Source organism: Drosophila guanche, unplaced genomic scaffold (genome assembly GCF_900245975.1).
Source record: "Drosophila guanche unplaced genomic scaffold, DGUA_6, whole genome shotgun sequence".
NCBI classification, from domain to species: domain Eukaryota; kingdom Metazoa; phylum Arthropoda; class Insecta; order Diptera; family Drosophilidae; genus Drosophila; species Drosophila guanche.
The window spans coordinates 800,671-818,938 of record NW_022995757.1 but is presented as its reverse complement, the minus strand read 5'-3'; the positions used below and the strand labels follow the sequence as shown (position 1 = coordinate 818,938).

At 43.0% G+C, this 18,268-nt stretch overlaps 2 protein-coding genes across 2 annotated transcripts; both read left to right on the top strand.

The window, feature by feature from the left end:
- Window positions 1-13,586: 13,586 nt before the first annotated feature.
- On the top strand, window positions 13,587-15,030 carry LOC117590312 (diencephalon/mesencephalon homeobox protein 1-A). Its single transcript, XM_034282800.1, has 2 exons — window positions 13,587-14,079; window positions 14,310-15,030. The coding sequence occupies exons 1-2, from the start codon at window positions 13,873-13,875 to the stop codon at window positions 14,907-14,909; spliced, it is 807 nt and encodes a 268-aa protein (XP_034138691.1). The 5' UTR covers window positions 13,587-13,872; the 3' UTR covers window positions 14,910-15,030.
- Window positions 15,031-16,508: 1,478 nt separating this feature from the next.
- On the top strand, window positions 16,509-18,183 carry LOC117590309 (palmitoyl-protein thioesterase 1). The gene is made up of 4 exons (XM_034282795.1): window positions 16,509-17,032; window positions 17,101-17,250; window positions 17,310-17,436; window positions 17,503-18,183. Exons 1-4 carry the CDS (start codon window positions 16,524-16,526, stop codon window positions 17,623-17,625), a joined length of 909 nt encoding a protein of 302 aa, XP_034138686.1. The 5' UTR covers window positions 16,509-16,523; the 3' UTR covers window positions 17,626-18,183.
- The last annotated feature ends 85 nt before the right edge of the window (window positions 18,184-18,268 follow it).

Here is an 18,268-nt window from a genome sequence, read left to right as displayed (position 1 = left end):
GACATGATTAAATAAAATAAAATTAAAAAAAAGAAAAGAAAAGAAAGAGGGCGAACCGAAGCGCGCTATACCCTGGCAGATCCATTATTCTTATATGCCTGGCATAGCAAATATCAAGAAAGGCATGTGAACATATGAAAGCCACATACCATATGAGGTTATATTTTAAATAATCAAAGTCCTTTTCGTATGTACTTATTGAAACGCCTAAAGTCGGTGCAGTACTCCTCACTTCTCACACAAGAAACGCTGTCTTAGCTCGGTTTCCTCCGCTGCACGAGGCAGAGTGTGTGAGGGAGGGAGATGGAGGAGGTGGCGAATTGTCACTGCAAATTAATCTCTTTATTCTGGCTTAAATAATCATCCGAACTAATCGAATCCTCCAAAAATGTGAATGCCACAGATTTTCGTAAGATCGGAATCAAATTATACTGGTAACATATAAAAAACTGAAGGCAAAATAAGGTATAGAATAACTATTCCTGCAAATCCCGGTTGGTCGGGGCATACGAATATTGTATGGATATTAAAAGAAAGAAAACACACCTTAAAACTTTCAAATTAAGGGTACATCATTTCAGTTAGTGCCAGAGTTCCAAAGTTACCAAAAAGAGAGGCGTCACAACCAAATAATAAAGTTAAAAGTACTACTCATTGGAGCTTACAAATTCTTAACCCAGACTTCAAATATGGAAGTTTTTTAACATTTTTTTAAACATATATTGATTAAGTATCACAAAAGTAGCCTTTCGAAAAAAAATAATATATTAAAAAAAATGTTCACTGAAGTTACTTTTATTTTTACATTGACTTAGTTTGTAATTTGTTGATGTATTTGACATTTAATCGTGAACAGACATAAGGCTTCTTGTTATTAGGATGTGGTAGGCATGGTGGCATGGTTTAATGACCATGATTATTGTGGGATTTCATTGCAGAGGGCAAAGGCTTTGGCACTAGCTTTCAAAACAAATGTATATTAGGCCACGTACCGATTACAAAGCAATACTCCACTTAAAGCATATACGATGACATTATCCAAATATCCCATTCACTTTCAGATTTTAAGAAAAACTTAGAACTAAGACAAAGCCCGTCCACAAATGGGATGATATTGCTAGCATCTTTAGTAGCAAATAAAGAAAATCAAGTTCATTGAGTGCAAGCAATGGCAAGTCGTAAACCCATGGCCAAAATGGAGGATGGCAATTATCAGTTTCTGAGGTTCTTACTGTATGCAACAATAGAGTAAGCATATAAAGGACTCCAGGGTAGTGTCAGGGAATTATAACAGCTCTACTCTGGAAATAATAAACACATTTTTTGGGGAGACGGTTGGAGGTACCACTCGCCATATCCGTTTGTCCGTATCCAAACACTGCCATAATATATCATATCGAACAAGCGAAGAGCGAACAAACAATTTCTCATAAGAGTAAAACAATTGTGGAATGTACTCGTTCGTCTGTTCATCTGTGGTTGGATTTGGATGATTATTATTTTTATTTTATTGTATTCCGGCATTCACACATCCCATGGCCATAGAACTATAGTTCTCTTATAGCGCTACCCTCTACCGCTCTTTGTTTTTCGTTTTTTTATTAATATGTATTATTGTATGTGGGGGCGGCGGGGGTTATGTTCTGTTGGTGTATGAATTCCAATTCCATTTCCATGCGCGCCTTTTGTGCGCCTTTCAAATGAATTATGCGATAGCGCCGCCTTCGTCTATTGTTGTTGCCCATGTGCGGTCTCCCCTCTCTCTCTCTCTCTCTCTTCGTGTGTGTAAAATTATAATAATTAAAAAAGAAAATATAAAAAAATGGAAGGAGGACATCATGTCGTGCCATATGGACTTGAGATGACAGTACAGCAAACCGAGCACGAAAACTCGGCTTAAAAATTTAGTTATTGTTTATATAGAATAAATATTTATCCAAGAACTTTGCAATCAGAGGTGCCATGTGCACGAATATGAAGCTAAAAATGATTCACGCACCCATCTCTAAGCTTCATCGTATGCGATTCACACACATGCGAACCAAATGAGTTTTGCCCAACTCGGACAGGTCCCGGGCAACAGGAGGAGCAGCGGGCAAGGCAGCAGAAGTGGCAACATCATGATGAGGCAGGCAAACTGCGGTGGCTCCTTCTGCCGCTTCCGGACAATGAGGATGCAAAATGCTGGCCTGGCCTGGCCGTCGCCAATGATTATGATGTTGATTACATCTGCATCTGCATCTGCATCTCTCTGCCCTTGCCTTGCCCGCTGGTCACGTCCGTCAGTCAGTCGCCGTGTCCGGGTGTCCGGGTGTCCTTCATTCAAGCTTCCGTCTGACGGGCACGAACTGAAGGATCTGCTGCTGCTTAGAACAATGCAAGATTAAAAAACTGTAACAAATTACAAGCAAAACGGCAAATGAATTACACAAAACAAACAAAAACAGGGGCAGGCAGGGCAGGGTGGCCCAAGCAGGGAAACTGCAAACAAAAAAGTTCCATCTGCTGGGCCGCTGACCTCAGAGGAATGCAAAGAAAGCAGAAAGGGACTGTAGCATGCGAGTACCGAGTACGAGTACGAGTATGTGTGGAAATTACCAACTTGATGCAAAAGTTAATTAACATTGTGGCAGCGTAGGGAGGGAAAGAGGTTCCCATTCCCACACGGGAAATAAAAGTTATCCAAGGGAGATCCAACCACGTAGGAAAAAGGATTATAAATTGGACCTTAGATGGTTGTCGTTTGTCTGCCGTTGGCAGCAAATCGGAATAAAATCAAAAATTAAGTTTATCCAAATCGCTGAAGCGTGCTTTCTGCTTCTTTATTCACATCATCCGCAGCGATAGTCAATGTCGTGTCATTGCCTACCCCTCCTCCACCTCCACCTCCTTCTCTTCCTACATGCACAGGTGGCCCGCCCGACGAACCGTTTAGCCTAGCGGGGGCTGGCTAGATCGTATCGGAAGTGGATGAGTGAGTGAGCCACATCCATATACTCGTACTCGTACATTGTAGGTCTGTCGGTGGTCGGTGGTCGGTTGGTTGTGTCCCCGGGAACCGTCAAACAATGCAAATTGCATGAATGAATGCCATTTTGCATTTCATTTGAATGACATGACTTTGCCACCACCACCAGCACACCACCTCCATGGCCAGACCAGGCCATCAGTTTGCCGGTTGAACCTGAACCCACACCCGAACCGCATTCTCTGTACTTTCTGCTTTCTGCCTGCCAGCCTGCCTGCCTGCTGCAGTGAGCCTTCTGTGGGCATTCTGTTTTTCTTTTGATTAAATCAAATGCATAAAATGTTTTCAATTCAATCAGAAAACAAGTCAGGAATCGTACGGCCTACAGGGCCGTCTGCTCTTGCAGACTATGGGAATACCCCGTGACAAAATTTCACACCAATTAGCACTCACTCCCGTCGGTATATAAGTTTCTGTTTCTACTTTTGGCAATCTTCGTTTCCCACTAGAAGTCAGTAAAATTATGCATTTTATATGACTTTCTAGATCTTATTGGAATCGCTTACCGATCTCCACATTGTCCATGACTCTCTCCGCTTATAGGGTATCAAAACAAGCAATGCAAAAACAACTGTAAAAGCACAAGCGAGCAAAAGAGACAGATAGATGGAGAGAAAGCAAAAGAGAATCAAATGTTGAGTCGACCATTCGTGTTGTTGTTGTTGCTGTTGCTGTTCTTGTTGTTGTTTTCTTTTTTTAATTTGTTCAAAGTTTTCCTCCTCTTTTTTTAACACACATGTGGTATTTATTTGCATACACTATGGAGAGGGTACACCTCATTTTTAGGAGCAGAAAACCATAGAGGATGGATTCTATAAATTATAATTAGGAGTGTTATTTTTTTGGAGTACCTAAAGGTATCCGTCGAATCAAACAAACATTCGAGTGTAAAAGCATTAACATATAGTCACTTTTTTTTTTGTTTTAAATTTAAAATCCGCGATTTGGTGTTAATTTGTACAGCTCCTACGATTTATTTTATTCACATCGAAACAATGGCTGTATTTGGAGATAAAAGAGACCTACGCTTTGGGGCTTTCTCGTATTTTTCTGATATGCAAACTCACAGCAGCGCTTACAAATTGTAATTTCTAGAAAAAACATAATAAAAACTGGGCGTACTGCATCGTGAAAGGGTATCTGAGCAGTGGTTGCTTCCGTACCCCTGTTATTCCCCCCTCTTTGTTTCTTGCGATGCATATAAGTGTATGTGTGTGTGTGTGTGAATGTGTGTGAATCTAGCTTTTTAATTAATTGCACTAACATTGCCCACAGACGCCACAGGCCCCTATCCCATGTCCCCTGTCCTCTGGCTCACCCTCTCATTCTCTGATGATGGTTTCGATTTTGTTTTGTTTTGTTTTGTTTTGACTTTTGTTCTGTTATTCAGATTTGTGCTTGTTCGGTTTGTTGTTGCTGTTTTGTTTTTGATTTGATAATCCAACAATTTCAATTGTTGTTCAAGTTCAAGGCCCTCTGAATGGGTCTTTGATTTATTTTTATTTTTTCTACAGCTATTTTTTGAGAGCGTAGCAGTCATGGTGGAGAACCAACTCCACGGAATGTCTGTGTGAAGGAGTGCATGTGTATCGTTTACGTTTCAATTATCTAGTTAGATTAATGCAAGGACAATGGGCATCGATAGCCAGGTATTTCAATTCCAGTGTTAAGCACATCTTGTGGACATATTCTAAAGGCAAATTAAAATCAAATATGGTACTGTTTTGACGGGATTTTAATAACGATTGAAAGCAAAAGCTTGAACGAAACCTTGGCTCTCGCTATGGGAGCTATCTCCAATGTTTTTCATCGTTCTGAGCACAATCCAATCAATTATGTTTCGAATTTGCATTCCACGTTGCCGGAACAATGACTTTACCCCCCAACAATACACAGACCGAATCCTGATTACATATTATGATTTCATTTTGCTCAAGGAACAACAGCCCTGAGAGGGCTTGCAACAGAAACAGAGACTCAACTAGGAAACACTGAAACAGAGACGAGCAAAAAAAAAATAATAATACAGAAAAACGAAACAAAAGCCGATGACAAGCTGGGCGGAATCGAAGAAAAAGGAGGGAAGCTGCTGCCAGAGCTCTGACTGGCCTTATACACTGTTCGAAAAGTGAGGAAAGATCTTCAATGCAGAGCTGGAAATCTATCTTGTGGTCTGTGCCAACCACCAAAAACAGTGCACCAAACATATTTAAATAAATCATCTTACCATTTATATTTTTTAGGGAAAATAAGTATTATTTTCGTTGACAATTTTTCCAGTTTCGGCCAAGTGAATCTTGACAGTCAGCGCAGGAATATTCCTGATTCTGTTGTGAGTCCTCCTACCCCACTCCAAACCATCCACTATTCCCCTCTTTTTCGCTCTGGCTGCCTCGCTGCTGCTTTGTCTCTGTCTCTCATTGGAAGGCGCCAACATAATCAGTATAACAAATGAGATCCTTGTCGACAGTTGTTTGCTGCTTTTGTGTCAGTGGCATCATCATCATCATCACAATGCTGTTGCCACACTGCCATGGCATGCGGAGGGATGCGGTGGAGGGGGTGTTGCAGTGGGGTTTTTCGCCTGTCAACCAACATCTATGTCGCTCTCTCTCTCTATCTCTCCCTGACGTCGCTCTACATTGTTATTGTTATTATTTTTGCTGCCTTTATGCAATGTTTTGATTAATTTTTGCCGCAGCCATCTTACTTTCCCCTCCACCCCGCCCAGAGCTCCCTCCCTGCCACTATCCCCTCCTTAAACCACCATTGAGGAGGAGGAGCAGGCGCGTCCATTTGCTTGACTGCATTTTCCGAGCCGCCTGCCTGCTGCCTGAAAAATGCTGGTCTCGTGTGTGGGCTAAGCTGCTCTTACACGACAGACTTTTCCCGGATGCCATTCCATCCAAGAATCGGTATTAAAATGACACTCAATCCACCGATGAATCCTTCACAGACGACGGGCATTCCTCCGAAATGAAGCTGGATTCCACAAATACACTCATGCAAATGAATCAAAGCGAACGGTAGAATGCCCATCGTGTAGCCAACAGCTAGATCCAACAATGTAGAGATGTGGTGCTGCTGTTGGGTGGTTGCTGGCAGGCTGGGTAGCTGGCTGGCTGGCTGGCTGGGTGGCTGGCTTCCATCGTGCTTTGAGGTGGTGGTGTAGGCGTGGCTGTTTTGTTTAGTAGTTTTATGGCCTCAACTCGCGGTAAACAATGAAAAATTCTGTCGCTGTTCATTGTCTCATGACGAAAAACTTGCGAGACGAGTAAGCGACAGGCGGACCAGAGGATAAACAGAAGGACAGAAGTGTCAGAAACGGGGCGGGGCCCAGAAAGGGTCGAGCGGGGAAAAAACATAGATTTTTGTTCAACAAGATTCTGATCTGCCAGAAATAATTCAGAGTTGGTTTATGGTTTTACCATAGAAATTTGTGTGCTTAAAGACAAATTCCACATTGATCAAGTCCGACCCAATGCATGTCTTCAAAGATAGACAAGAATCAAGGAACTTGCAGGCACCTGCGATGCGGTCAAGGCATTATACAAACGCCACCACAGGACCCATAGGGTGCAAAGGGTTCAATAATCTATGAATAAAATAAGTGTGGGCCAGTTGCTAATTTAATTAAACAGTTTTTCGTGTGAGGCGGACAGGCGGACGGCAAGTGGCAAGCTGGCAGCGAGGCAAATTTTTGTTTTGGCCAATAAAATTCGGCACATCGGCACACTCAATCGAAAATTGAAAATTGAAAATCAAAATCAAAACTGCCAACAAAATGCATTTGCATTATTGCACTTTTCCGATGCAGCATGTCAGGGCTGTGTGCAGTGCAGGGCAGTGCAGGGCAGGGAATGTTGCAATGCAAATGCAATCAATATAATTGATGCAGCTATGGAATCCAGCGTCTCTGTGCGTCCTGCTGCTGCCCTGCCTTTGGAATCCTGGATCGCTGCGGCGCTCCACGAGTATATTCCCATTGAGACCCCAAAGGCCAACAAAGGATGCAGCAACAGCAACAGCAACAGCAAGAGCAAAAAAGTAAAGAGATTTATATAGATATAGAATTTATTTGTGCGCACTTCTATGCTGTGCTGTGTTGCGTTGTGTTTTGTTCTTTTGTGCATTATAATTTACAAAATTGATTTTGCCAAAATGAATTGAAAATGTGTTATTTCTTCCGGACACATTGATGAGTGAAAAAGTGCCGGACAGGAAAAGGGATATGCATATTCCTCATGCTCTACCAAATTCCAACCACAAACATCCAACGAACACATCCGATGACGATTCCCCAGGTCGTATCCTACTGCAGCGGCGACATGTGGCAATGCCAAAATTAGCGCTCAATGTTAACATTTGCCCACATCGCTGCGTTGTGTTAATGCATTTTAATTTTCCTTTGCCCGAAACCATGACAGTGACAATGACAATGACCCCCCCCACAACAGCAGAAGACAACGAAAGGCGACGTATTCCTGACTGGGTGTCTAGCATCCAATGTTTGTCATGTGGTTCCAAGGTACTTTGCACAGAATAAGCATGTGGCTCAATGATCAAGGGATCATCAATTGTTTCTTGCCTTCATTCGGTAACATTTCCGTGTGATCTTTTGTTTAATTTCCACTTGTTCTTGTTCGACATTTCGACATTTATGACTGCGCTATCAAGTCGTACCAATTCGATCGTAATTTCCTTCCTTCTTTTCTATTTTAATGTGTAGTTTTTCCATTCTAAAGCTAATCTTATTTCGCGGGAGCGCACCTTCACTTCGTCTTGGCCCGCTTCCTTCCACATTATCTTCTCTCCTTTACCTCAGCCGCATTTGTTGTTCCTGTCGCTCTTGCTGTGCTTGATGTGTTGTTTTTTTTTTTTTAATTACTTTCTTTTCCAACTCATTTTCTTTTGTGCAATGCAATCCGTGCCTCAGCGAGTTGGCGTTGGCGCTGCCGCTGTTGTCGTTGTTGTTGTTGCTTTTGCTTGGCTGCATTTGCAGCATAAATTCAGTTTCATCTCCTCCAGCCATTCTCTTATTTCACCATTCACCCATTCTCATCTCATTTCATCTCGTTTCTCCACTGACAGACAGCCCATGACATGGCGGCAACCCTGGCTCAGTGGCGCGGCTCATTCCCGGCTTCCTTCCCCACCACCGCTCACCGGTCGGAAAATGACATTGTGACTATGCAATTAGTATTATGAGAAAAAATCTTCTCTCATCCCGTTTCCGCTTTTTTTCATTTTCGAGGCGCCTAGACCACGCCTCCACCGACACCGCCACATTGCCACTGCCACCCACAGGCAGATTCGCCATCCCCCATCCAAAAAGCCCGAGCATTACTCTGGCAGCATCACCGTGTGCTTTTGTGTGGCGCTGATTATAATTTTTGTGTTTTTCCTTTGCTCCTCTTTATTTTTTTTTTACCCTCTCCCTCAGTGTTTATGTTTATGTTTATGTTTCTGTTTCTGTCCCGCTCGTGTTGTTGCATTTGGGCGCGTGCAAAAAAATTTAATTAACTTAATGATTTTCATAAGCGAGACTGGTGCCAAGAGGCAGGAGGCACAGGCACAGAGTACTCATTATTGGGGCAATTAAAATGATTACAAAATGCAACAGAGATGCAGGAAAAAAAGCAAAACAGAAAATGCATAACGATGGTTGTGCTCGGCCGCCTAGTTTTATGCGTGCCACCGTGCCAGGATATGCGAAATATTTTGAGTTGGGCTTGGTGCGCTCTGCTTTGTTTTCCCTTCCCTTCCTTTCCTTTCTTTTCCTTTTTGTTTCGCCTTTTTTCCCCATTGCATTGACAAATCATAATTAAAAATTCCAATTAACTAGCATCTTTGGCGGCAGAACAACATCAGAACAGAACAGACCACCACCAGTCCCCACATCCCACTGCCCACTTAACAAAAATCTTTTTGACGCGACAATCATTCTCCCACAAAAGCCACGACACAGCAAAATTGCATTGTTTGCTTTTTTTGTTGTCGCTTGAACGACAAGGAACGATTGTAAGGATAAGTTCGGGAGCAGCCATCAGTGGAATAGATATCCATCCGCATTACAAATAAATCTCCAAGATAGAATTTCTCGGGGAGATTGTAAAGTTTATGAGAAACTCGATGATATGTGTGTCTGGATCTTTCACTCTCTGATGAGGTTGCAGTAATGGATAATGGATAATCAGGTGCAGCCTCTATCTGGTCAGAAATTTGAGACTGCAGAGCCTGCAGAACATGAACCAAGTCTTGCAAATCTCTGGAAGCTGGAAGACAGCGAGAGAGCTTGTGAGAATTTGTAAATAGAAGTAAATAGAATCGGTTAAAGAGAGTTACTCGAAGAGTAAATAGGGTATATTTATATTATTTATTTTATTTATATGTATTACATGATTAATTATACAACTCTTAGATAAGTCCAGCAATGGTAATGCTTGAATCGCTCTGAAAATAAGTTAAGTTTTGTGTCACATAAATGTGTGCATCGGTCGCGATGTGATGAACAAACTTACCACAAATACGAGTAAGATTATGATACGATGTTTCTTGGATGCATTTCAATTGCAGCAACAACAAAACTATTGCCTTCTTTTGGGCTGTGGCTGTGGCTGACTATGATTATGCACCTGCTGGTACCCAGTGGACGCCATTTTGTTTTGTATTTCGGGCCCAGGGAGGCATATTAAATCAAAAAATGTTAAATAAAAAAGCAACAATGGGCAGGGGGCAGGGGACTCGAGGTAATAAAGAGCAGAAGGCAGAGGAAGAGCGCGCTAAAATAAATAATTAACAACGGCAGCAAAATGCTAGAGCGAGACGGGGCTTAAACAATGGAGCACACACAGGCGCAGACATACACACACATACACATACACATATACTTACTTGTACAGGAAGCTAGTGAAAGACCAATCAGCGCGACAAAACAATGGACCCACACATACTCGTGCACACAGCGAGCGAGCGAGCGAGAGAGCATAAAGAGGTGGAGGATGGAATGGGCATGGAAAATAATGGAGAACAGAGCGGGGAAGAGTGGGTGGCTTAAGCAGCCGTTGGGATGCATGTACTGATCCACCATCCAGTGTTTCCCCACTCCCATGCTCAGGTGCAAAACGCGTTGCCTAATGAATTCCAACAACAACAACAGCAACAGAGAGACAGCATCAAATTACAAAATTAAAAATGGCGCTGAGGGAAAGCCAGAAAGCGAGAGCAAAGAACAACAGAAAAACCAACAACAAGGCGGCACTGATGCAAGCAAAGACTCACGTCCAAAGTGGAGGGGGCCTGGGGGGAACTGTCACAACCAACAATAATACTTTGTTTTAATTCGTAAGCATTTAATATAAATATGTTTTATATGCTTACAAACTGCAGACTGTACCCAAAATGTGTCCCAATAGCAGCACTCCAAAAGGAAGTGCAACAAGGGGGTAAAAAATAATACCGCCTGCAGTTATAAGTCTTTCCCATTGTATGATAAAATATAAAAAGTAATAAAATAGGTTTAGAAGCCCTATTTTATAGGCGAAAAGCGAGAGGAAACGTTGTGAGTCGCTGCAGTTACCGCGACTCTACTTTTATACCTTTTATGCTGAACAAGATTATAGGTCTGTGTATACTTTTTGGGGTCGGAAACATCCCACACATCAACTTCGAGAATATATATCCCTAAACTTTTCGAGTGCCGGTTATAATGAGCGCAATATCATTAAGCTTTCCTTCAGATATGTTTGTAAAATAAAGTTGGAGTTCGGTTATATGGAATCGGATTGTTATTGTCTTTGAATAGAGTATGCTAGGGTGAGCAAACTGCAATAAATAATTCAGAAAAATAAATATAATTCCAGTTTTCATTGAACTATTTCCGTAAAACTAATGAATTATACATACATTTTTTTCATATCTGATATTTACCATCCAGAGACTCTGAAAATGATCTATCAATACCCGTATACATATGTATATGTCACACATACATGAGATATATTTTTCATTGCAGACGCTTAGGCGCTTCTAAACGTATTTTGAGTTTTCCAAGTGGAAATCTTGTAGAATTTTTTTGTTTATCCTACTAGTACAAATACAAATCTTAGTAGTAGAATATTCTTAATTTCACATCCAAAATTCATCCTGGGATATCCCTAAGTTGTTATCCAGAAATTTGAAGTTTTTCTAATCCTTTTTTCATAATTTCAATGGAGCTGTCAACGCTCTTTGGTCGCTCGTCAACGCCTGTCAGCACCCCCGCTCCCGTTCCACTTGTTATCCCTGGTCAACCCTCTCACACATACACCCATCCACCCACACAAAGACACACACACACACACACACACACACACTGAGACAAGGACATCATCTGGTCTCGCTTATGATTGGCTTCAGCGCAAAAACGAAGCAAATGAAAATGAAATAAAGCGCACACAAAAACACAGCGAAGCGAAGGTGGTGGTGGGTGGTGGGTGGTGCGAGGTAGGGGGTGTTTGTATGCGAGGGGGGAAGGAGTGCCACGCCTATTCTTCATAAATAATAAATAAATATAATTTCCAGCGCAAGCGCAGCGCAAAAAGTAAAACGGAAAAACGTGTGGCAGNNNNGAGCCAGTGGCAGGTGGCAGTTGGTGGCATGGGGACCTGAGCACAACACGACACAACACAATACAATGCAAATGCAAATGAGAAAATTACATCCCTTCATTTGTTTAACATACACAAACAGGCAAACACACAGACACAGAGAGAGAAAGACACACAGACAGAGAAAAAGAGACAAGGATGTGCTTGCATTGTTTCGCTGCTCCCTCCGCTGCTGTTGCTGTTGCTGTTGCTGCCGCTGTTGGTGCAACATCGACATCATAATCATCATCAGCTGTGGTGGCAACCTCATTTTCTTATGCCCACTCCCCACCCCGTTCCTGGGGTGCCACTCCCCACCTCTGTGCCACAGGGTGTTGCCTCATTGTTCTGCTGCCGACGACAGCGGCGAAGCCTGTCTCTCTCTTCCCATCTCTCTCTCGCTCGCTCTCTTTCTCAGCTTGTAGCATTAAGTGATTTGAATTTTATTATTCACAGGTACAACATTGCTAACACAAAGGCAAGTCTGGGAGCTGGTGAAGGCAGCACAGTGGGGCAATACATATTTATATGGATGTACGTAATGGGATAAGAAATGAGGAGGAACGCTGTGAGACGCGCTTAGAGTTGCTTCACCACTTTTAGCATCATTTGCAGCACAGAAGGGACACATACTAAAACAAAAATATTTTCCTACATCCGTGGATCATTTTCAGAATGGCAAAGCTCTTTAAAAGCAGATGTATGAAAAAAGCCTCTGAAAATGAGCTCAAGAAAAAAAAGAACACACTTTGAAAAATTCTTCAAAGAAACATTTATCCATAGAAAAGAAAAACAAAGCTCGATGAAAAATATTGTAATGCCCCAAATCTATCAGAAAAAGTCGGTTCTTTGAGGAAACAATTAGTTGCATTTTGTCGGGTAGTTTTATCCTATATCTTTGGGCGATAAACTCGTTAAATACAACTCAGAATTATCGTCAGAAATTAAAGTTGTGATGCAACCAATATCACTTGACACTTGACACTTTATTTAACTCGCTTTAAAACAGTCATCCTGTCGATTTCTGTGTTTCTTTTCGGGATCTTATTTGGGATGGGAAACCAAATGGTTTCTGTTAAAGTTTATTTTCTACAAAAAGTAGGCAAGACTTTGTGCAAAAACTGTGCCTCTACTTTGTTAAGTTTCCAAAAAGACCTAAGGACACGGTGCAGGATATAAGACTCATCTAATGGAACATCACGACGTGCTCTGCACATAGAACTTTCCCTCTTCTCCCACGCCCACATAAACACACACACACACAGGCACATGCACAGTTAGAGGAACAACGCTTATGAGGTTTTTGTGCTTGTGCCGTAATTTTAACGAAGTCAAAACGAGAAAACAATAAACCCCCGACGCAGTCACAGAAACAAGAGCAGAGCAGCAGCCGAACTCGCACGAACGAAAGAGCAAGAGAACGAATGGAGCGAGCTTATGATTCGGAGGCTGCGCAGCGTGTCCGAGGCTAGAGGGAGACAGCAGTGCCGATGTGGGCGGTGGTGTGGAGAGAGAGCTAGAGCTGGAGAGCGAGAGAGAGCTGAGGCCCAAGTGTTAATTCCATTGAAGCAGTACCGTTAAACGCATTTTAATTGGCACAGGTGAAGAAGAGGCAAAAGAGAGAGAGAGAGAGAGAAAGTGCCACTCTAATTAGTTTTCATATATGAAGAAGTGTTTCACGAGACAAGACAGAGATGTACAGAGCGAGAGGGATGGCAAATATAATTAGTTGTGGCAAAAGGGGCTCGAGGGAAGAAGCTCTCTTAATTAACACAACTACAAATGCGAGTCGCAGGCGCACCAGCGCACCCACTCACCCAGCCACACACACACAAAGATTAGCTAAAGTCCTGCCGCTGCCTCTGCTCTGCTGCTGCTGCTGATGCTGCCATTCGCCGCTTCATAAAAGCCACAGACCGCCGACTGCATTTCCACAGTCGCTGGCCAAACTTCGAACAGAATACACATCTCTCCTGCAAATTACCAACAAATTAATTACCGTTACCGTTTTTTTTTGTTCGTTGTTGTTGTTGTTGTGACGCCCACTGGCGGGAGATTTGAATAACTGCGCGTATTCGCTTCCAATTTTTTTCACCTGTGTGCCGCGTTTGTGAACCCATCAAAAATCCAAATTCCACAATATTGGAAACAAAATCTACAATTTACAATCAGAAAAAAACCCAAAAAGAAGAAAGTAACTGATCAAATCTCTCGACTATGGCTGGACCATTCATATCGCCGCTGCCCGGCGATCTGCTCACAGAATACATGTTCGGGCGGAGGCGGCAGCGCCGTAACCGGACCACATTCACGCCGCAGCAGCTGCAGGAGCTGGAAGCCCTCTTCCAGAAGACCCACTACCCCGATGTATTTCTGCGCGAGGAGGTGGCCCTGAGGATCAGTCTCAGCGAGGCGCGTGTTCAGGTGAATTTTAAACCCAATAATCCGAATAAATGCAGCATAAATGATAGATCAAGCAAAGAGTTATCAGAGTCCAGTTTATCAGCAATTCGAAGGAGTCGACCATTTATTTCATGCAGAGACTTTGAAATCGAAATACACTGAGGGATTCCCGCTTTGCATAGACTTACTTAATTACAGAGCTTTTTTTTTTTTGTATTAACCCCCGACCATTCCTCCCATTGATCTCTCAGGTGTGGTTCCAGAACCGTCGAGCCAAATGGCGAAAGCAGGCACGACTGCAGCTGCTCCAGGATGCCTGGCGTATGCGATGCCTCAGCCTGGGCACGCCCCCCGTCTTGGCCGGTGCAGGGGCGCAGTCAGGTGGTGGTAGCAACCGTCCGCCAAGCCAAACGGCAGAGAATCTATCCGCCGGCAAGGACTCCCACGTGAGCAGCGACCTAAGCTCCAGCGCGGATGCTGCCAACTTTACCATGATGCATCCGGCATTCCAGCAGCAGCAGCAGCAGCAACAGCAACAGCAGCAGCCTGTGCAGGGGCATGCCCATAGCCAGGACAAGCTGTCCAAAACCTATACGGAATTGAAGTTGTACAAGGCGCCCGCGCACGGCATGGATCTGGGCGGGATGGCTGCCCTGGCCAGCAACTCCGACGACGGCTCCGATGGCTCAGACTCTGAGGAGATTGATCTCACCTCGGGTGCCTGCATCGACTTCTCGCAGAGCAGTAAACTCCAACAACAGCAGCAGCAGCAGCAGCAACAGCAGCAGCAGCAGGGCTCAGGACTGGCTGTGGGGCCAGCGGGGGTGGCGCCAGACAATGGCGTGCTCTAGATACCCACAAAGCATATGGCAGTGTATATATCGGACATTTAATGTGCATTTTATCCACTGATTTAAATCTGTTTCCTTTTCTTTCAATTGTTTTTGTTTAGCAATAAAAGAGCAGTCTAAAATAAACCAAAAACAGATCTCTAGCTACTTTATGGTCATAGTAACGCAACGATTTATCCTTCCATTATGGGTACATACATTGATCCGGCTTAACCGGGTATCTTCAAGTCGAGGTCCGTGTTCCTGGGTCAACTGTGAGCCTTTCTGCGTCCATCCTCAAACGTGCAACGTGTCAAACAGACTAAATACGACTTTAAAATAGCAACAAAATGTCAAGTACTGAAACGAAAGTCCAAAAACGATGAGAAGATAAATTAGAAGTATGCGAATTGCATTCGACTCTATAGGTAAAGGTTATAAAGCTTATTTGAAGATTTCCAAAGGAATTCAAAGGAGTTCCATATGGAATGTTTGGGAGCGCTGAAATGTGTTCTTCGAATCGTCCGCCGGAAATAGAGTGCACGGATAAAACGTGTATGAGTTGTGTAAGATTAAAACAGTTGGGAAGGTCAAGGATTGTAAAAGAAAATATAAAACAATTCAAGTAATTGAACGCGCACCAAACGGCAAGGGCACCAAAACTTCCAAAATATATAATTTATACACATTGCCATATCCAAGCAGATTAAACTTGTCGGCTCCCTGAAACCCTTAGGATACCCTAGACCCAAGAAGTATGCTATGAAAATGCCAAAGGAGATGCTTGGGTGTGTGTTTGTGTGTGTGAGGTTTACTGCGGAGGAGGTATTAACTGGTATTAACGGAGGAGGAGGACAATCAACAAACTCATATCTGCAGGAAAGAAACAAGAAGGGTCGTAGGTTGAAAATATAACTCCAAAAGCCATCAAGTGAGTATTCTTTGAGAAAGTCTGAGAAGAATTTCTGCAGCCTTTTTGGATTGGTGCATCAGTACTTGGCCACGAAAAGGAATACAAATTAAAACATTTCTTGGCAACATGACGCCTCTGGCGTACAAGTAAATTTAAAAAAATTAAATTTTATATACTTATTCCCATTTATCCATAATAATTTGTTCCTCTTTTGTCTTTTTAATAGCCTCAAGCTCAAGCTTTCCCGCCCGAACGTACCTATTCAATAAAGCGGTACTTTCTGCATGCGTTGTGTTCCTCCAAGCTCCTTAAAAGCTCTCCAACAATACTACGATAATAATCCTGACTGCTTTGAATTCTTAACAGATTTTTTTTTTATCAGCAAACTCAAACAGTGCACCCACCGAGCATGCACTTTGCCCACTTTGCTCATACTGGGCATCGAGAGAAATATATAACACTGGCTGTCTACCAACATTTTAGCGCAGCTGAGTACTTAACTCTAACTGCGTGACAACAAACAGTTTTTACTCGAAAAAGGGTCTTATCGGTTTCATTTCAGCAGAGAATTTCTTCGGATCTAAGTAACTAACCATACAGTATATACTAGGCCTTAAAGTCAGCAAAGTTACGGCGGTATATTTCGGTATATTTCTGAGGGTAAGGCGGTATATTTCAGCTGCAACAACAGAAATAAACAGAAACTTTTTCGTGCCGCAAAAATGTTGTCTGCTGCTATTATCCTGTCATTGGGCTACCTGATTTGGAGTGCGAGCGCAGGTGGAACGAGCGGGGCCACGACAGTGCTGCCCGTGGTGCTATGGCATGGTATGGGCGACACTTGTTGCTTGCCCTTCAGTTTGGGGTCAATCAAGAAGCTAATTGAGGAGCACACGAATGGGACTTATGTCCGTTCGCTGAAGATCGGCGGCAATGTGGTGCTGGACTACGAGAGTGGCTTCTTCGTGCATCCCAACGAACAGGTTGAGTATGTCTGCAAGCATTTGGCACAGGACGAGCGCCTGGCCAAGGGCTACAACGCCATCGGCTTCTCGCAGGGCGGCCAATTTCTGCGAGCGGTGGCCCAGCGCTGTCCCGAACCACCCATGCGCACGCTGATCACGCTGGGCGGCCAGCATCAGGGCGTCTTTGGCCTGCCCAAATGCCCCACACTGACAGCCACCTCATGCGAGTACCTAAGCCGCCTGCTCAACGAGGCCGCCTACGAGGAGTGAGTGCCGTTGCACACCACATACTTGTGATCTCTTTAGCTAATCTCTTTTGATACTCTTCCGGCAGATGGGTGCAGGACGAACTGGTGCAGGCCACATACTGGCACGATCCGCTGCACGAGAACCACTATCGTCTAGGCAGCACCTTCCTGGCTGACATCAACAATGAATTGTATCTGAACGAGAACTACATCGAGAACCTCAACAAGCTGAAAAAGTGAGTTAGAAGAAAGCCCGTACATTCTAGCCACTGTCTTCCCTCTCCCTCCACTTCAGATTCGTTATGGTCAAGTTTCTCAATGACACAATTGTTCAGCCAAAGGATTCGCAATGGTTTCAGTTCTATACATCCGGCCAGGATCAGGTCATTCAGCCCTTCAACGAGAGCAAAGTCTACAAAGATGTGAGCTTGCATTTCAGATCTATTTTTATATTTTTCCAACTGATTTTCTGCCTCGTGTTGTTTCAGCTTGGCCTGGACCGTATGCTGAGGAAGGGCAAGCTGCAGTTTCTGGGCATCGAGGGCGATCATTTGGCCATTTCCAAGGCATGGTTTATAGAGCATTTGGTGCCGCTGCTGCTGTTGGCGTGAGACGAGGGAGGGAGAGAGAAAGAAATGACCAAACAGACAGAGAGCGAGAGAAAGCGAAATAACTCACGATTTTAACATTATATGACAATGTACATACATATACACATACACATATTTCTTTTTTAATTAGATATTTAGTAAATTCAGTTATTGCATACAAAAAAAAAATTATTACACCTTAAATGTAAGGAGTTTTCAAGTTGTTTTGCTTTTGTTTTGTATTCAATTCATTTTCGTATGTCACAATCTCTGTGCCTATGTTAAAAAGATCAATCGATAGATATACGTAGGATGTAGAGTAGAGATATAGTTAGTTAAATGTCTTCTTAAGTAGTTAGTTGTTTGTGTGTGTGTGTGGGTGTGTGTGGGTGTGTTTGATAAATATTTCTCTGAAATATCTAATGCAAGGCAACCGCGTGTTCCGACTATAATGATCGTAAATCGTAACGTAATTACTTGATATATTAATGGTATATCCACTACTTTAATATAACGCTATGTACAAAATGAGGCAAAGTAACAAACAAAACAAAAATCAAACAGAAAAAAAAGATATATGTATATATATAGATATAGTTGGATAGCAGCTGACAGACGACAACCATCGATAGATTTACATATATAAAATATAGTTGAAGTTTAA

Excerpts from the sequence above, each read along its gene's own strand:
- LOC117590312 (XM_034282800.1), top strand. The coding sequence starts at position 13,873 with ATGGCTGGACCATTCATATCGCCGCTGCCCGGCGATCTGCTCACAGAA. Across the intron at positions 14,080-14,309 it reads TCAGCGAGGCGCGTGTTCAG|GTGTGGTTCCAGAACCGTCG; the intron begins GTGAATTTTAAA and ends TTGATCTCTCAG.
- LOC117590309 (XM_034282795.1), top strand. The coding sequence starts at position 16,524 with ATGTTGTCTGCTGCTATTATCCTGTCATTGGGCTACCTGATTTGGAGT. Across the intron at positions 17,251-17,309 it reads AACCTCAACAAGCTGAAAAA|ATTCGTTATGGTCAAGTTTC; the intron begins GTGAGTTAGAAG and ends CCTCCACTTCAG. Across the intron at positions 17,437-17,502 it reads AGAGCAAAGTCTACAAAGAT|CTTGGCCTGGACCGTATGCT; the intron begins GTGAGCTTGCAT and ends GTGTTGTTTCAG.